The sequence below is a fragment of the Chiloscyllium plagiosum genome, chromosome 32, assembly GCF_004010195.1.
Source record: "Chiloscyllium plagiosum isolate BGI_BamShark_2017 chromosome 32, ASM401019v2, whole genome shotgun sequence".
Classification (NCBI taxonomy): Eukaryota; Metazoa; Chordata; class Chondrichthyes; order Orectolobiformes; family Hemiscylliidae; genus Chiloscyllium; species Chiloscyllium plagiosum.
This window is the reverse complement of record NC_057741.1, coordinates 2,364,901-2,383,678: the sequence shown is the minus strand read 5'-3', so window position 1 is coordinate 2,383,678 and position 18,778 is coordinate 2,364,901. Positions and strand designations below refer to the sequence as shown.

Here is an 18,778-nt window from a genome sequence, read left to right as displayed (position 1 = left end):
TTATAGAGATTTATAAAATCATGAGGGGCATGGATAGGATAAATAGACAAAGACTTTTTCCTGGGGTCGGGGAGTCCAGAACTAGAGGGCATAGGTTTAGGCTGAGAGGGGAAAGATATAAAAGAGACCTAAGGGGCAACGTTTTCACGCAGAGGGTGGTAGGTGCATGGAATGAGCTGCCAGAGGATGTGGTGGAGGCTGGTACAATTGCAATATTCAAGAGGCATTTGGATGGGTATATGAATAGGAAGGGTTTGGAGGGATATGGGCCGGGTGCTGGCAGGTGGGACTAGATTGGGTTGGGATGTCTGGTCGGCATGGACAGGTTGGACCGAAGGGTCTGTTTCATGCTGTACACATCTCTATGACTCTATTGCACTCTCAGCTACCTTCCCCCCAGCCATTTATCTCACCATCCCAGAGGCTCCCAGCCTCATTCCTAAGGAAGGGTTTGCTCAAAACGTTGATTTTCCTGCTCCTTGGATGCTGCCTGACCTGCTGTGCTTTTCTAGCGCCACAATCTTGACTCTAATTTCCAGCATCTGTAGTACTCACTTTCGCGTGGGTCTTATTGATGGCAATCAGACTTTGGGAAAGACAAGGCAAGCTTACATGTAATTTCTAGACTCTGGCTTTCTCTTGTAGTCATGGAATTTTTATTGGTCTGGTTCGGTTTCTGGCCAATGCTATGCCTATGTATTATAAGTGTTGTTTCTGTACTGAAACAACTTGATGAGGACATGACTACTTCTGGGTACAAGTCTTTTGCACTACTGCTGGAATACTGTCAATGCCCATGCATTGTCTTTGCAGTATTTCTATTTCTCAACATCATATAGAGTGCTACGTGTAGCATAAGAGTCAGAGTCATACAATATGGAAACAGACCCTTTGATCCAACTCGTCTATGCCAACCACATATCCAATACTAAACTAGTCCCATTTGCCTGCATTTGACCCATATCCCTCTTAACCTTTCCTATTCATGTACCTATAAAATGTCTTTTAAATGTAACTATACCTGTATCTACACTTCCTCTAGTAGTTTATTCTACATACAAACCAAATTGCTAAATCATCAAGACTAATTGCTCCTTTCGTTTGGAGGAAGTGGGAGGATTGGAAAGAGAAGTTGTAAATGTAACTATACCTGTATCTACACTTCCTCTAGTAGTTTATTCTACATACAAACCAAATTGCTAAATCATCAAGACTAATTGGGAATTGCCCAAGGAGTTTGAAGGATGTTACAATGAAAACTGAGGAAGTATTGGTGTATAGTCTTCAAATCCATGCGATAAAGGGGTATTTTGATGGAGCTGCAGAATTACAAATCTTGAATACCACACTTATTCAAGAAAAGCATGCAAGGACAATAACAGGATCTACAGGCCAGTCCATTTAACTTTGGTGATGGGAAATAATTCAAGAAAGATAATCCTGACATAATTAACAATCATGTGAATTAACAAAGGAATGACAAAATGGATTTGTTAAAAGTAAATTGTCTGATTAACTTCATTATGTGTTTGAACACAGGCATCTTCAGTTGCTTCATTAATGACTTTCCTTCATCATAAAATCAGAAGTGCTAATGTTCACTGATGACTGCACAACGTTCAGCAGCATTTAGTACTCCTCAGATATTGAGGTAGCCCATGTCCAAATGCAGCAAGACCTGCACAATATCCAGGCTTGGGCTGGCAATTGGCAAGTAACATGCATGCCACACAATTCTCAAAACAAAAGAGAATGTGACCATCTCATCTTGACATTCAAAGGCATCTACAAACATTCACTCCCTTCATTACCAACACAAAGTGATAGCACTGCGTACCATCTGTAAGACATATTGCAGAAATTCAAGGCTCCCTAGACAGCACCTTACAAACTTAGGACCACCACCACTTCGAAGAACGAGGGCAACAGATACAAGAGAACATCAACACATAAAAATTTCTTTCCAAACTGTCACCATCCTGACTTGGAAATATATTACCATTCCTTCACTGTTGCCAGGTCAAAAGCCTGAAATCTCTGCCTCACAGCACGCAGGTGTACCTGCGAGAAATGGAATTCAATGGTTCAAGGCGGCTCGCCACTGGCTTCTCAAGGGGAACAGGGATGGACATGAAATGCTTGGCCAGCCAATGAAGCCAATGTTCCTTGAATAACCAGAAAATAGAAGTTTGATGAGGGAATGTAGTTGAAGTACTATATGTGGAGTTTCAAGTGCTTGATAAAATGCCTCATGATGAAGCTTGCCAGCAAAGCTGAAGACTTCACACTTTTGAATGTACATCCACTGTACTGTTTGGGAAGGAGGTCCTGGATTTTGATCCAGTCACAATTAATAAATGGCAACGTACACCCAGCTGTGAACGTTAGTCACGCATCAGATGATTCAGGAATGGACCATTTCATTATTTGAATGATTATGAATGAAAGTGAACATTGTATAATCACAGATATCCCCACTTCTAACTTTATGATGTGGAGTAGATAACTAGAGATGGACAATAAATGATGTCTAACCATCAGCATCTTGAATGCTTGAAATTTTTATCTCAGACAACAAATACTGAATGTAAACTAGGAATGGTATGGTAAATGATAAAAGTGATTATCAAAATTAAGAAATGGACAGAAACAACTGAGAAAGGGGAATACATTTGAAATAGAATATAAATTCATTTAATAAGGAACAAAATGATACACAGATCTCAAATATACACACATAGGTTTTATAAGGAAATCACTACTTTCAATGGTCTGAGCATTTTTTCATTATTCACAGGATGTCAGCATCACTGCCTAGGACAACAGCCTATCCTTATTGCCCTTGAACAGAGTGGCTTGCTTAGTCACACCTGAAAGCAATTAAGAGGCAACATTGCTGTTGGTCTGAAATCATAGGTAAGCCAAACCAGCAGATTTCCCTCCCTAAAGGAAATTAGCAAACCAGATCAGCTTTTTACAACTATCAATTACAGTTCCATGGTCACCACTGCTCAGATTTACTTTCAATTTCAGATTTATTAATTGAACTTAAGTTTCACCACCTATCATGGTAGGATTTAAACTTTTGCCTCCAGTGAATAGCCATGGCATCTGATTTCTATTCCACTGACCACCACCACATAATCTCTGTCATGTTTATGATATAAACCTGCATCGGTTGAGATATTTATAATTTTTACATACATAATAAAGGATTCCCTGGAGTGGGGAATCAGCAAGATACCACCTCATTAAACATGGGGTAAACTAAAACAAACTTATGTAATAGCAGTTCATAGTGAAATCCATGCAGTCGTATATAAACAACAGAGCTGTCATGTGAGAGTGGAGTATATCCTGGAAAATCTCTGTTAGCTGAGAAAAACACTACTGTTTCATGGTGATCTTCCTCTTCTAAAATTGGCACAAAGCCACACTGCTGCCACATTACAGCAAAGACGCTGTACTGTACTTAACTCACAGTATATCTGACCTGAGTGCACTTACTATCTGATACCAGAAAACAACGGAATAAAGATATACAGAGGAACCTCGATTATCCAAATATCAATTATCCAAATTTCAGATTATCGGAAGGAGATCCCAAGGTTCCAATAGAAACATTATATTAAAGAGGTGTTTGCGTCTTTTGTTTACAATGATTAAAAACAAACTCGTCTTAGTGAGATGCTGCCAATACCAGTGCTGGACATCAATGGGAGCCCAGGTGCCGTCTCCACATGACTGACCACTCGGCCCCTCTCTCTCTTCACACTTTCCCTGGAGTTCTACAGGGAACCCCTAAACCCCCCTTCCCCAGATAACCTCTCCGACATTGCCCTGTGCAAGACAAAGGTGGAACCTGTCAAAACGTTGCATTGCAGTAAAAAGGTGTGTGTGGGGTGGGGGGAGTTGAAGGCGGAGATGGAGTTTTGGGGGGGGGGAAGAAGAGAGAAGAAGGTTGGTCAGAGCTTAAGCAAGGTGTGCTGCTGCATAGGTCTCCTGAACGGGGAGCGGACTTAGCAAGTGCTCCCTGTGGCAATCCCATTGAACTGTTTTTTTTGGGGGGGGGGAACTTCAGCAATACTATAGGTCCCTTATACAGAAGTGTGTGTCTGCTCAGGGAAAAACCCTGGAGACAGAGAGAAAAGCAAGGCAGGCAGTGCAAGGAAAACGTAAACTTAATAAAACTCCGACTCCCACAAGAGAGCCATTGATTATTTGGTTAATCGATCCAATTATCCGATTGAAAGTGCCTGCCCATCTTGTTTGGATAATCAAGGTTCCTCTGTAATTGGAAGTCTATATTCCGGCACCATCTCTATGGAAAGATATGGTTAAAATAATAAAAGAGACAATAAGAATATATCAATAAAAATAGAAAATGCTGAAGAAATGCAGTGGACAGTAAGCAGAATATTTCAAGCCTAAATTAATTCTTCAGTTGAAAGATCTGAAGAAGACTCAATGGATTTGAAACGCTCACTTGGTTTTGCCCTCCAGATAGTACCAGACCTATTAAGTTTTTTTCCAGTATTTTTGTTTTTATTTTAGATTTTCAACATCCACTGCATTTTGCTTTTAAGAAAAGCTTCAACATAATACAGGCGAGATAAAAAGTTTTGACATACATAATTCTCTCTTAATGGTCATGCAAAGGATAATGCATTTTAGCACAAATGCTAGAGAGTAGGACGATGCCAATAGAATAATTAATGGTGTTCAAATATACACAAACTTCAATTATTTATTATAGGATTATATTGAGCTGTTAAAACATTGTGCTTTTAAATTTAATTTCCAGAACATATGATAATGTCTATTCTATTGCAGCAGCACTTATTAAAATGTAAAAATATCAGTGCATAAAGCAGTACTGAAATGTTTGCAATTACCAATGATGCAACTCTGCCTCCTCTGCAGGACTCATCATTGAATGACATTTCAGTCTGCATTCAATTTAATTGATTCCATGCAAGCAGATGAACACACTGGAACCATGGGTCCAAACAACATCCTAGCTAAAGTGCGGCGGAACCACATGCACTCCTAGCCAAGCTGTTTCCGTACAATTAGAAGATTGGCATCCATCTGACAATGTGGTAATTAGTCCAAGTACATCTAGTCTTAAATAAAAGTAATAAAAAAAAGCAAAGAAAATACAATCTGGCTAATTAACACTCCATTAGTCGACACCCAATAATTGACAAAATAGTCGAAGGTTTCACTGGCAGTAGTATTGTGCAATGTCGACTCACTAGTAACCTGTTCTCTGCAGTTTAGTTTGGGAAGCTCATGCAAGTCTTGTCTCAAACATGGATAAAAGAGCTGAATTCAATAGGCAAGGTGAGATCAAGTTAGCATTTGAACATATATGGCATAATGAACCCCAGTGAAACAGATAAAAGCAAATTACTGCAGATGCTGGAATCTGAAACCAAAAGAGAAGATGCTGGAAAATCTCAGCTGTCTGGCAGCATCTGTAAGGAGAGTAAAGAGCTGACGTTTCGAGTCTAACTGACAAGGGGTCAGTTTGTCATTTAGACTCGAAACGTCAGCTCTTTTCTCTACTTACGGATGCTGCCAGACTGCTGAGATTTTCCAGCATTTTCTCTTTTGGTTCCAATGAAATGGAATTCAATCGGAATAAGTGGGGAAACCTCCACTGGATAGTCATGTCCATCACAAAAGATGTTGGTGGCTATTAGTAGTCAATTATCTTAGTCCTCAAACTGCTGCGGAGGGTCCTTTTCAGGATAGCATCCGGAGCCCATGTGCAGCTGCTTCTTCAATGACATTCCTTCTATTGTTGTCAGAAGTGAGGATGTTTATTGATTATTGCACAGAGTTTAATCCCACTTGTAAGACCTCTGATAAAGAAGTAGTTTAGCCTTGCACGCAGCACAGCCTCGATAACATTCTGGTTTGTGCCAAAAAAGATTCAGTAACATTTGCAACTTTGTAAGCAAAAGACAATGACCATCTCCAGTAAGAGAAAACTCTAGACACCTCTTGACAATCAGTGACATTACCATCACTAGAACTTGCATCATCAACATCTTTGGAGGTAATCAGTGACAGCAAACATGACTGGAGCAGCCAGATGAAGGTCAGAAAATGGGGATTCTGCAGTAATTATGGAGTAATTCCAGACTCCATAAAGCATCTCCATCATTTCAAAGACACAAATTAAGAGTGTGATGGCATACTCAATTCATTTGGGAAGAGGGTGGATCCAAAACATATGGGAAGGTCAACATCATCCCCAAGACAGGTAACCGAGTCAATATATTAGTCATTCACTTTCACCAGCACAAGTTTACTGTGGCTGCAATGCATTTAATCTATATTCATAGCCCAACAACTGGCTAATGCACCTTCCAGACTTGTGACACCTACCACCGAGGTAGGTGGGAACATCACCACCTGTAAATTCAAACCACACACCATTTTGATCTGGAAACATATCACTATTCCTTCACTAGTGCAGCAACAAAATCCTGGAACTCCATTCCTAGCACTATGGCTGCACCCATACCTCTCAGAAAGCAGTGTTTCAAGGTGGTGGCATTGCAAGGGAATAATAGGAGCGGACAATAAACACAGGTACATCTAACAATATTCACATCCACGAAGGAGTTACAAATGGGCTAGGTGTAATGATGTGGTGCCCAGCTGAAAATGTGAAGAGAGCTTCTTCAAGGAAGGCATCCTTGCAAGAGGATTCGCATTAGGTTAAAATCTTCGAGGAGAAAGTGAGGACTGCAGATGCTGGAGATCAGAGCTGAAAATGTGATGTGGTTCCCAGTCAGTTTAATCATTCTTTTCGGCACTAAACAAAATGAATGTCCACAATCTTAACAGTTTTTATAGAAGGACCACAGAAAGCATCCTGTTTGGGTGCATCACAGCACGGTTATGGCAACTGCTTTTCCTGAGACCGCAAGAAACTACAGGGAGTTGCAAACACAGCCCAATCCATGATGCAAACCAGCCTTCAATCTGTTGACTCCACCTCTGCTTCCCATTGCCTCAGGAAAGCAACCAAAAGGTTGAATACACCAATCATCAGATTCAAGAACAGCTTCTTCACCGCTGTTATCATAATGGATTTCTCAATTGGTAATGATGACCTCTCTCTCTGCAGCTGCAACACTATATTCTGCATTCTACTTTGCTACCTGATGTACTTTGTTGGGTACAATCTGCCTGTAGAATTAGCAAAGCAATAATGTCCACTGTATCTCAGTTTGGTCTATTCAGATTTACGCGATAGTTCCATTCTCCTGTGGTCCCACTTTATAAGAAAATCATATAATAGCAGCACCATTTAAACTAATGGGACCACAATCACGTTATAGCCAATACAGGTAAGAAAGTTTGTGTTTTACAAATAATGGTCCAAATTCTTCAATTGCATTATAGCCAATTCGTGCTGAAGAAACACGCAGAACCAATTGTACATGTGACAATAATAAATCAAATTAAATCATCTCTACACAGACACATGGTCACATTGCTGCCATTTCAAAGGCTAAAACATGATAAGATTTAGGGAAATGATGCTTCCTAAATTAAATGCACTATGCATTCTAATTTTTAAAAAAGCACTTACCTGGTAAAGGTCAGATAAGCTGCTGCTGCCAGAGTCACTGGTGATGCTACATCCTGAGTGGCTGGAGGAGACGTGTGTCACCTGTGGATGGAGGTTATCGGTGAGATGTAACTTGGTGAAATCTGCGGGAAGCTATACATGAAGAAGGATAAAGAAGTGTGAGACAGATACTGCATTGTTATAAAATATTATGCTAATTGCACACAACACAATTCTAATTTTTGTACACATTTAGAAATGTTAAGAAGTTTAACTAAACATTCAAATGTGATGCAAGCTTCAATATTGAAATCTTACTCCAATATTGAAATTTAGCAATAAGACAGCATGACTTTTTCTTCTCTTACCTTAAATGAACAAAACTAAATTCTCTAAATGAGACCCGGAGTGCAACAATTAAAACCAAAAAAGTTCAATCCACTATCAGTTATATCACAATAAAATTTGCACACCTATCCAAACAGTGTCCATGAAGATTCAGCAATGTTCAAGGTCATCTGGAAAAACTGTCAGAGCTACTACGGCACTGACAATACCATCAGCCCATTAAGTCTACACACGTTCCGTTTATTCTTCATGATCCTGCAAACTTAATCACTTCAATGCTTTTTTTATTCATTCAGGAGATGAGGGCATTGCTGACTAGGCCAGTACTTACTGCCGATCATTAAATGCCCAGTTAAGAGGGCAGTTAAAAGTCAACCACATTGCTGTGGGTCTGGAGTCGCATGTAAGGCAGTTTCCTTCCCTAAATGGCATTAGTGAACTAGATATGTTTTTCTGGCAATCAACAATGGATTCATAGTCCATCATTAGATTCATAATTCCAGATTTTTATTGAATTCCAATTACACCATCTACACAGCAAGATTAGAACCTGGGATTCCCAGAATGGAATAGCAATCGTGATAATACCACTACGGCATCGCCTTCCCTGAATGTCCAGCCAACATCCTTTGAAATCATTAATTGGGTTCAGCCCACCATTCTGTGGGCACAGGTTCCAGAACATTACCACTTTATGCATAAATAGGTTTTTCCAAACATCCTTCTGCATCTCGCACAAAATCTTAGAACCGTCCCTACTAATTTTATACCATCAACTAATGAAATAGTTTACATTTGTCGATCAGATCCAAACCTGTTTAAATTTTGTATAAATCTATCTAATCTCACTCATCATCTGTGCTTCCAAGATGACCAAAACCAGCTTCACCAAATTGAAATCCCTCATTGAGGGGCCATTTTCACAATTATGCTCGGCAACCTGTGAACAAATTTTCACTTTTTTAAATGCAGTGCATTTAAAAAAGTGAAAATTTGTTCACAGGTTTCATAAAATCAATCTCTAGTTGTGAACTTTATAAAGGTTTAACATAGCTTCCTTGTTTTTGTGTTCTGAAGCCCAAGTTCCCAAATGCTTTTCTAATTACCCTTGCAATAAATCCTATCACCTGCAAGGATGCATGTGCACAAGTCCCAATCTCCCACTGGCACCACATGTTCTTTTGGACGATGCTATTAAGTCTATACAGTATTACCCTGTCCTATAATATCTGCCTACATGCATCACCATATATTTCTGTGCATTAAATTCTATTTGCCACTTGTCTGTTTATTCTACTGGTCTATGTCCAGTTGCAACCAATTGGTATCATTCATACTATCTGTTGAGTTGCAAATTTGGCATCAATGAATTTTAAAATTGTACTCGCTATTCCAATATCCAAGTTATTTAGTCAGGATATCAACAAAACCAATGATCCTTATTTGGTGTACACAACTGTCTATTTCCCTTCACTCTACACAAATCACAGGTCATTCTGCTATAACCTAACAGTTACCTTCCTCTGCAACCTCGTGCTATAGAAAATGGTGCTATGGAAACCAGCTTTGAAACTCATGCTGTAGAAGATCACGAGTAGAAAATTGTTACAACCGTTGTGTAAAACATTCGCATTATCCAAACAATGTCCACAATTCATCAATTACATTATAGCCAATTCACTGTGACGAAATGTGCATCATAGCAAAACGACCTGCATTCCACAGGAGCAAGTCAACTCTGTCTACAGGCAAATTATAAACAACCCCTACAGTTGTTGTCTCAGACATTAGATAACACTCCAAGTGTGAAATAACACCAGAAAGGCCAGTATCCTGTCACCAAGACACCCTTTGCTTACACATGCATAGTCCTTTACACTGGTCTGGCTTCCTCAGAGGCAGCCTTTAAGGGTAAACAGAACCTCTAATACTCTTGTTTATATCTGTTGGTCAGGGTTTCCTGATTTGGTCCAATCAGGAAACTCATATTCTGAGGTACACCCGGCTGACATTGTGACAATCATTACATCCCTCACCCTCAGAGTCTAGGGATGCAGATCTGTTCTCTTTTTTTTTAAGTCACTTCTCCTGGGGGATTTTTGCACCAGGCCTGATTCCTCTGGCTCAGCCTCAGATACGGGTGGTGTGTACTGGACCGTAGCCTGCCTCTTGCCCCCAGAGTGTCTCACAAGTAATTCATCTTTTTCTTCAGATGGTAAAGGGGTCAGGGCTGCAATATCAGCCGTGTCCATCTCAGAATCTGGTTTCTTCAACACTAGACATGGGGGCAGAACCCGCAGGTTCCAACAGCTGATCCAGCTGTTCTAAGGGGGTCAAGTACGTTTTGCTCCTGCCTCGTTACTGGATTTGCAGCTTTCATGTTGTCTATGTGCTTGTTCAAGACAGCCTCACCTACTTTAACTTTGTACATCAAGGGACCTGAATTTGCATCAACCATGCCTCTTACTCATTTAGAGAAGCAAACATCGCCCCCTGAAGTAAACTCTCTCTCTCACATAGAGGAGCATTGTGTCCTGCATTGGTATTCCTGATACTGTTTCACCCTCCCACCCAGGTCCAGGAAGATCAGATTTAACCCGGTGCAGAGTTTTCTCCCCATTAGCAACTCTTCTGGAGCTATCCCTGTAGTTGCATGAGGGGTGGTCTCACAATCAAATAGGAACGAGGACAATTTGGTATAAAGTGAAGCCGTAGGTGGCTTCTTTAAGTTTGTCTTCAAAGTTTGGACTGCTCTTTCCACCAGATGATGGATAGCATGGAGCTGTCCTTATAAGCCAAATGCCATTTGACATTCTAAAACAGTCGAATTTTATGTGTTACTGAGGATTATAACTGCAATAAATGCCATTGTTTGCAAATCTTAGCAGATCAAATGGATAGGTTGGAGCGACAGTTAGAGGCAATGATGAATTTACAAGAGCAGGGGGTGTGATGGATGGCAGTTATATGAAGGGAGAAAAGCTGCACATACACAGTCTCATAGATGGGTTAACTCCAGGAAAGGTAAGAGAGGTAGGCAGGTAGCGCAGGAATCTGTGGCTATCCTCATTTCAAACAAGTATGCTGTTTTGGCAGAGGCTGATGGGTAAAGACTGAGGGGTATAAACTTTATAGAGGTTTATAAAATCATGAGGAGCATGGTTAGGATAAATAGACAAGGTCTTTTCCCTGGGGTGAGGGAGTCCAGAACTAGAGGGTGAGAGAGGAAGGATATAAAAGAGGCTTAAGGGGCAATTTTTTCATGCAGAGGGTGATGTGTCTATGGAATGAGCTGCTAGAGGAAGTGGTGGAGACTAGTATAATTGCAACATTTAAAAAGTATTTGGATAGGTACATGAATAGGAAGGATATGGGCAGGGTGCTGGCAAATGGGACTAGATTAGGTTGGGATATCTGATTGGCATGGACGAGTTGGAGCAAAGGGTCTGTTTCTGTGCTGTCCATCTCCATGACTCTAAATGATGGCCATTGTCTGAGACAAAAACTTCTGGGAGACCATGTACTGCAAAAGATGGTATTCTGTCAGGTTGTTAGTGGATTGCAGGAAAGGGAATTTGTGAAATGTTTACGAGATGGCTTTTTGAAGCACCTGGTAGTGAGCCCACTAGGGAGCAGGCAGTATTGGATTTAGTGTGGAATGAGTCAGGCTTGATAAGGGAGCTTCAGGTGAAGGAACCCTTAGGAGGCAGTGATCATAATATGATTAAATTTACTCTGCAATTTGAGAGGGAGAAGATAGAATCAGAGGTAACGGTAATATAGCTGAATAAAGGCAACTACAGAAGCATAAGGGAGGCGCTGGGTAGAACTGACGGGGAGCTGAGCCTAGCAGGAAAGACAGTGGAACAGCAATGGCAGGAGTTTCTGGAAGTAATTCAGGAGACACAGCAGAGCTTCATCCCAAGGAAAAAGAAGCATGGTACAGGAAGGATGAGGCAGCCATGGCTGACCAGGGAAATAAGGGACAGCATAAAAGCAAAGAGAAAGCATATAATATGGTGAAGGGCAAGGGGAAATCAGAGGATTGGGAAGTTGATAAAGAACAGAGGACAACAAAAAAGAAATCAGGATGGAAAAGATTAAATATGAGTGTAAGCTAGCCAGCAATATAAAGGAAAACTTTAAGACCATTTGCAGATATATAAAGAGCAAAAGAGAGGCAAACTGGACATTAGGCTACTGGAAAAGGACACTGGAGAGATTGTAGTGGGGAACAACAAAATGGCTGAGGAACTTAATAATTACTTTGTGCCAGTCTTTACTGTGGAAGACACGAGTAATATCTCAAAAATTCAAGACAATGAGGGGATAAACCTCGTATGGTCGCCATCTCCAAATAGGAGGTGCTAGAAAAACTGAATGGCCTGAAGGTGGATGAAACACCTGGACCAGATGGACTACACCCCCCGAGTTCTATGGTAGAGATATGGTAGAGGCGTTAGTGAGGATCTTTCAAGAATTGCTAGAATCAGAGTGAGTCCAGAGAACTGTAAAATTGCTAACATGACATCCCTGTTTAAAAAGGGAGTAAGGCAAAAGATGGAAAATTACAGACCCATTAGCCTAACCCTCGGTTGTGGGTAAGATCCTGGAATCCGTTGTGAAGGATGGGATTTCTGGATACTAGGAAGTATATGGTAAAATAGGGCAAAGTCAGCATGGGTTCATCAAGGGGAAGTCATGCCTGACCAATCTACTAGAATTCTTTGAGGAAGTAACAAGCAGGTTAGACCAAGGAAAGCCAACGAATGTTATCAACCTGGACTTCAAGAAGGCCTTTGACAAGGTGCCACACAGGAGACTACTGAGTAAGATAAGGGCCCATAGTGTCAGAGGCAAGGTGCTAACATAGAGAGAAGCTTGACTTCTGGCAGAAAGCACAAAGTGGGGATAAAAGGGTCCTTCTCATGATGGCAGCCACAAGTGGTGTTCCTAAGGGTCAGTGTTGGAACCACAGCTTTTCATTTTATACATTAACGATCTGGATGAAAGAACTGAGAGCATTCTGGCTATGTTTGAAGACGACACAAAAGTAGGTGATGGAACAGGTGGCATTGAGGAGGTTGGGAGGCTGTAGAAGGATTTGGACAGGTTAGGAGAGTGGGCAAACAAGTGGCAGATGGAGTACAATGTGGCAAAGTGTGAGGTCATGCACTTTGGTAGGAATAGAAGCATGGACTATTTTCTAAATGGGGAGAAAAATCAGAAATCTGAAGTGCAAAGAGACTGAGGAGTTCGAGTCCAGGATTCTGTCAATGTAAACTTGCAAATTGAGTGAGTAATTAGGTAGGCAAATGCAATGGTGGTATTTATTTTGAGAGGACTTGAATATAAAAACAGGGATGTACTTCTGAGGCTCTATAACGCTCTGGTCAGACCACATTTAGAGTATTGTGTGCAGTTTCAATCCCCATTTCTCAGGAAGAATGTATTGGACATGGAGCATGTTCAAAGGAGGTTCACAAGAATGGGCCCAAGAATGGAAAGCTTAACATTCAAGGGACGTTTGAGGACTCTGGGTTTATACTCAATGGAGATTTAAAGGAAAAAGGGGGCTCTAATTGAAACATACAGAATACTGAATGACCTGAACAGAATAGATGTTGGAAAGATGTCTCCACTGGTAGGAGAGACTGGGAGCCAATGGAATAGTCTGAGAGTAAAGGGAAGATCTTTTAGATCGGAGATAAGGCGAAACTTCTTCAGCCAGACAGTGGTAATCTATGGAATTCATTGCCAAAGAAGGCTGTGGAGGCCAGGTCATTGAATATATTTAAGACTAAGATTATTGTGTACTAAGATTATTGTGTATTGTGTATTAAGTGGATCAAGGGTTATGGGGAGAAAGGAGTGAAGAAACGTATCAGCCATGATTGAATGACTGAGTACATTCGGTGGGCTGACTGGCTTAATTTCTGCTCCTATGTCATTTGGTCTTATGGTCCCCCCTTTTGGCAAATGAACTCTATACATTCCCAGCCATTTTGAGTTGGTGTCCTCAATGACTAAGCCAATGAACCAAACTTAGGGTTTGCATATCTATTCCCACGGATGTGGGGAGCTGCTGGTGGTAATTTTTGTCCATATTGGCACTGTGGGCACTACCCCACCAACGCAGCTATGTCTGCATCCAATGCTGGTCACCAGATATACCTTCTCACCAACAATATCATTTTGGTCACCCCGGAGGACCCTGACAGAGTTCAGCCAGTATCTGGCAGTGACCTTTGCTCGGGGCAATCACTTTTACTCAACCAATTTTACGGGCCCGAGCCTTTTGCTACAATCAGTGGTAAATGAACCTGCTGCTTCTCATATAAGACCGGACCTGAAGTTGTAACATTATTCTGAAAAAGGTTCCCTGCTACAGGCGCTCAGTCTAGCTGAGATCATTTAACCAGATGTTTATTTTGATTGGTTCTGACTTGGATGTTGCTAAGCAATTTAATTGTTCCAAACCAGATGCAGGCGGGTCTTCCAGGGTGTGCACTCTCCAGGATATCAGCTTATGAGTTCTCTTACTCAATTTAGGTCTAGAGTCATTCAGTTGTACAGCATAGAAACAGACTCTTTGGTCCAACCTGTCTATGTCAACCAGATACCCCAAATTAATCTAGTCCCATTTGCCAGCACTTGGCCAATATTCTTCTCAACCCTTCCTTCTTATTCACATATCCATCCAGGTGCCTTTTAAATGTTGTAATTGTACCAGCCTCCACCACTTCCTCTGGCAGCTCATTCCATACCACCCCCTGCATGAAAATGGTGCCCCATAGATTTCTCTCACGTTCAACCTATGCCCACATGTTTTGGACTCCCCAACCCTGGCAAAAAGATTCTGACTATTCACCCTATCCATGCCCCTCATGATTTTATAAACATCTCAGGAGTCACCCCTCAGCCTCCAACATTCCAGGGAAAATAGCCCCAGCCTATTCAGCCTCTCCCTATAGCTCAAATCCTCCAACCGCAGTAACATCTTTGTAAAACTCTTCTGAACCCTTTTAAGTTTCACAACATCGTTCCTATAGCAGGGAGGTCAAAATTGAATGCAGTATTCCAAAAGTAGCCTTAACCAATGCATCCGCAACATGAAACCCAACTCCTGTATTCAATACACTGACTGATTAAGGCAAGCATACCGACCACTTTCTCCACAACCCTGTCTACCTGTGACTCCACTTTCGAGAAACTATAACCTGCACCCCAAGGTTTCTTTGTGCAGAAACACACGCCAGGATCCTACCATTAAGTGTATAAACTCCTGCCCTGATTTGTCTTTCCAAAATGCAACATCACACCTTTATCTAAATTAAGTCCCACCTGCCATTCCTCTGCCCATGTGATCAAGGACGCCATGTACTCCGAGATCACCTCCTTCACTGTCCACTACACCACCAATTTTGGTATCATCTGGAAACTTATTAATCATTCCTCCTATGTTCACATCCAAATAATTTATAGGAATGACAAAAAGCAGTGGTACAAGAACTGATCCTTGCAGCACACTGCTGGTCACAGGCTTCCAGTCCAAAACACCATATACCTCCATCCTCTCTCTCTCCTATCTTCAGGCTAATTTTATATCCAAATGGATAGCTCTCCTTGAATTCCATATAGTCTCATCTGCTAACCAGTCTACCAAGCAGACCCTTGTTGAATGCCTTGCTGAAATCCATATAAACAAGATCCACTGCTCTGCTTCCAACAATCTTCTTTGTCACTTCTTCAAAAAAACTCAATTTACTGAGACATGATTTCCCATGCACAAATACATGCTGACTATCCATAATCATGATGCGGAGATGTTGGTGATGGACTGAGGTTGACAAAATTAAAGATCACAGATCACCAGGCTATAGTCTGACTTCTAAATAAACCTGTTGGACTATAACGTAGTGCTGAGAGATTTTTAACTTTATCCCTAATCAGCCTTTGCCCTTCTAAATATATGCGAGATGCTGCATTTTGGTAGGGCAAATCAAGGCAGGACATACACAGTTAACGGCAAGGTCCTGAGGACTGTTGCCAAACAAAGAGATCTAGGTGTGCAGGTTTATGGTTGCTTGAAAGTGGAGTTGCAAGTACACAAGGTGGTGAAGAAGGCGTTTGATAACACTAGCTTTCATTGGTCAATGCATTGAGAACTGGAGTTGGAAAATCCGGTTGCAGCTGTATAGAATATTTGTTCGACCACTTTTGGAATACTGTGTTTAATTCTGGTCACCCTGCTATTAAAAAAAAGTGTTATGAAACTTGAAAGGATGCAGAAAATATTTACAAGGATGTTGGAGGGTTTGAGCTATAAGGGGAGGCTGAATAAGCTGGGGCTACTTCCCTGTAGTGTCAGAGGCTGACGAATGACCTTGTAAAAGGTTTATAAAATCATGATGGGCATGGATAGGGCGAATAGCTTAAGGTCTTTTTCTCGGGGGGGGTAGAGGCATCCAAAGGTAGATGGTATAGGTTTAAGATGAGGGGGCAAAGATTTAAAAGGGAACAAAGGAGCAACTTTTTCACACAGAGATTGATACATGTATGAAATGAGCTGCCAGAGGCGGTGGTGGAGGTTGACTCAAATAAAAGACATCTGGATGGGTATATGAATAAGTAAGGTTAGAGGGAAAAGGGCAAAATGCTGGCAAATGGGACTAGAGTAATTTAGGATATCTGGGCAGCATGGACTAGTTGGACTAATGAGTCTGTTTCCGTGCTGTACAACTCGATGACTTTGTAACAGTTTCTAATTTCCTTTCCCTAATCACTTCTACCATGGATTTTCAAAGCCTCCATATTCCCAATCCTGAGCTTTTCCCATTTTTCTTGAACAAATTCCACCCTGTCCTCAGCAAGTGCATTGCTTCCACCAAAAGGCATTGCTGAGGGAACCTTTATGAGTCCTAACTGTGCTTGACTTTTCAAATGACTTTTGGTCCATGCTTACTCAGGTCCCCTTCTTCAGTTCTTCTATTTCACTGATGAACATACTAATGTCTTTACCTATGCTCATCCATTACTAGGACATTTATCAAATTTTGTATTTTCATCCTTCTTCCTCTTCACATGGTCCACTACTAACTATCCCCTAACTTTACTCAACTTCGCCTCCCATTTCAAGAGATAGAATAAGGGGCAACTTTTTCACGCAGAGGGTGGTGTGTGTATGGAATGAGCTGCCAAATGAAGGTTGTTACAATTACAACATTTAAAAGACATCTGGATAGGTATGTGAATAGGAACAGTTTAGAGGGATATGCACCAAGTGCTGACAAATGGGACTAGATTACTTTAGGATATCTGGTCGGCATGGATAAGGTGGACCAAAGAGTCTGTTTCCGTGCTGTACATCTCTATGACTCTTTGTGTCATCTGCAAATGTGGCAAATCTTTATCCAAATCATGTAATGGCAGTCTCCAGGTTGCCAATGGGTTCTGTTCTTGAGTGTGTCTGCAAATCAATTTGTATTCAAGTTGGAATGCAATGCAGGGCAATATGAAATAACAGTTCATAAACACTGCAATCTTTTCTATGAGATTTTTAAAATTACACCCCAGTTGGGGAATCATGAATTTTGGGTTAAGAGCAAGTATATGAGGAATGGTGGATCAGCCAGGATCCTACATAAATGGCAAAGTAGGCTAGGAGGGCTGAACAACTTCCTCCTATTCCTGTTTCTTACACGCCTATTCTACTGATACCATAATTACCCAACAATGCCAGACCTCCAATTTCTTCTAGCTTCCTGTTCTTCCCAGATGTCCAGTATCTTTCAAGTTTCAAGTAATAATTGAGGTCTCCCTGCCTCCAATTCTATGCAACGGCTACCAGATCATACTTAGTTCAGCATATCTCTTTTATTTCTAACCCCACACATATTCAAATGTAGAGTCTTCAGTTTTATCCTTGTATTATTTTTGTACCTTATAGTCTTATCTGTTAGAATAGAATACAAACTTAATTAATTATTATTTCATGTCATGGGTCTGTTTATCAATTGTCGTATTTTCTTTTTGTTTTGACTCTACTCTTGGATTTATCACACGTTGGAAAAAGTGAGGACTGCAGATGCTGGAGATCAGAGCTGAAAAATGTGTTGCTGGAAAAGCGCAGCAGGTCAGGCAGCATCCAAGGAGCAGGAGAATCGACGTTTCAGGCATAAGCCCTTCTTCAGGAATGAGGAAGGTGTGCTGCCCGAAACGTTGATTCACCTGCTCCTTGGATGCTGCCTGACCTGCTGCGCTTTTCCAGCAACATTTTTCAGCTCTTTATCACACGTTCACAAATTTGATTCTGTGCTGAAACTATTGAATTTCATTATTACAGTTACTATAAATATGTAATAGTTATAGTTGATTGTTATAGTTAATTATTACTTCTTTACCAAGATTGAGATTTCCAGAAAGGGGAATAATATTTAATTCAGTTGTGGGGTCTCATGTTACCAAGTCACATCCCTTATAGAACATAGAACAATACAGCACAGAACAAGCCCTTCGGCCCACGATGTTGTGCCGAACATTTGTCCTAGCTTAAGCACCCATCCATGTACCTATCCAATTGCCGCTTAAAGGTCACCAAAGATTCTGACTCTACCACTCCCACAGGCAGCGCATTCCATGCCCCCAACCCACCCCTAACATCTCCCCTATACCTTCCACCCTTCACCTTAAATTTATGTCCCCTTGTAACACTCTGTTGTACCCGGGGAAAAAGTTTCTGACTGTCTACTCTATCTATTCCTCTGATCATCTTATAAACCTCTATCAAGTCACCCCTCATCCTTCGCCGTTCCAACGAGAAAAAGCCTAGCACTC

The 18,778-nt window shown here is 41.1% G+C and overlaps 1 protein-coding gene across 7 annotated transcripts in view; it reads right to left on the bottom strand.

The window, feature by feature from the left end:
* The window catches only part of rapgef2b (Rap guanine nucleotide exchange factor 2b), a 386,293-nt gene that overhangs the window by 129,229 nt on the left and 238,286 nt on the right, over nt 1–18,778 (bottom strand). For all 7 annotated transcript variants that reach the window (XM_043674010.1, XM_043674011.1, XM_043674017.1 and 4 more), the window contains one exon: nt 7,616–7,747. In XM_043674010.1, coding sequence (XP_043529945.1) covers nt 7,616–7,747 — 132 coding nt within the window. The remainder of the gene's footprint in view (nt 1–7,615; nt 7,748–18,778) is intronic.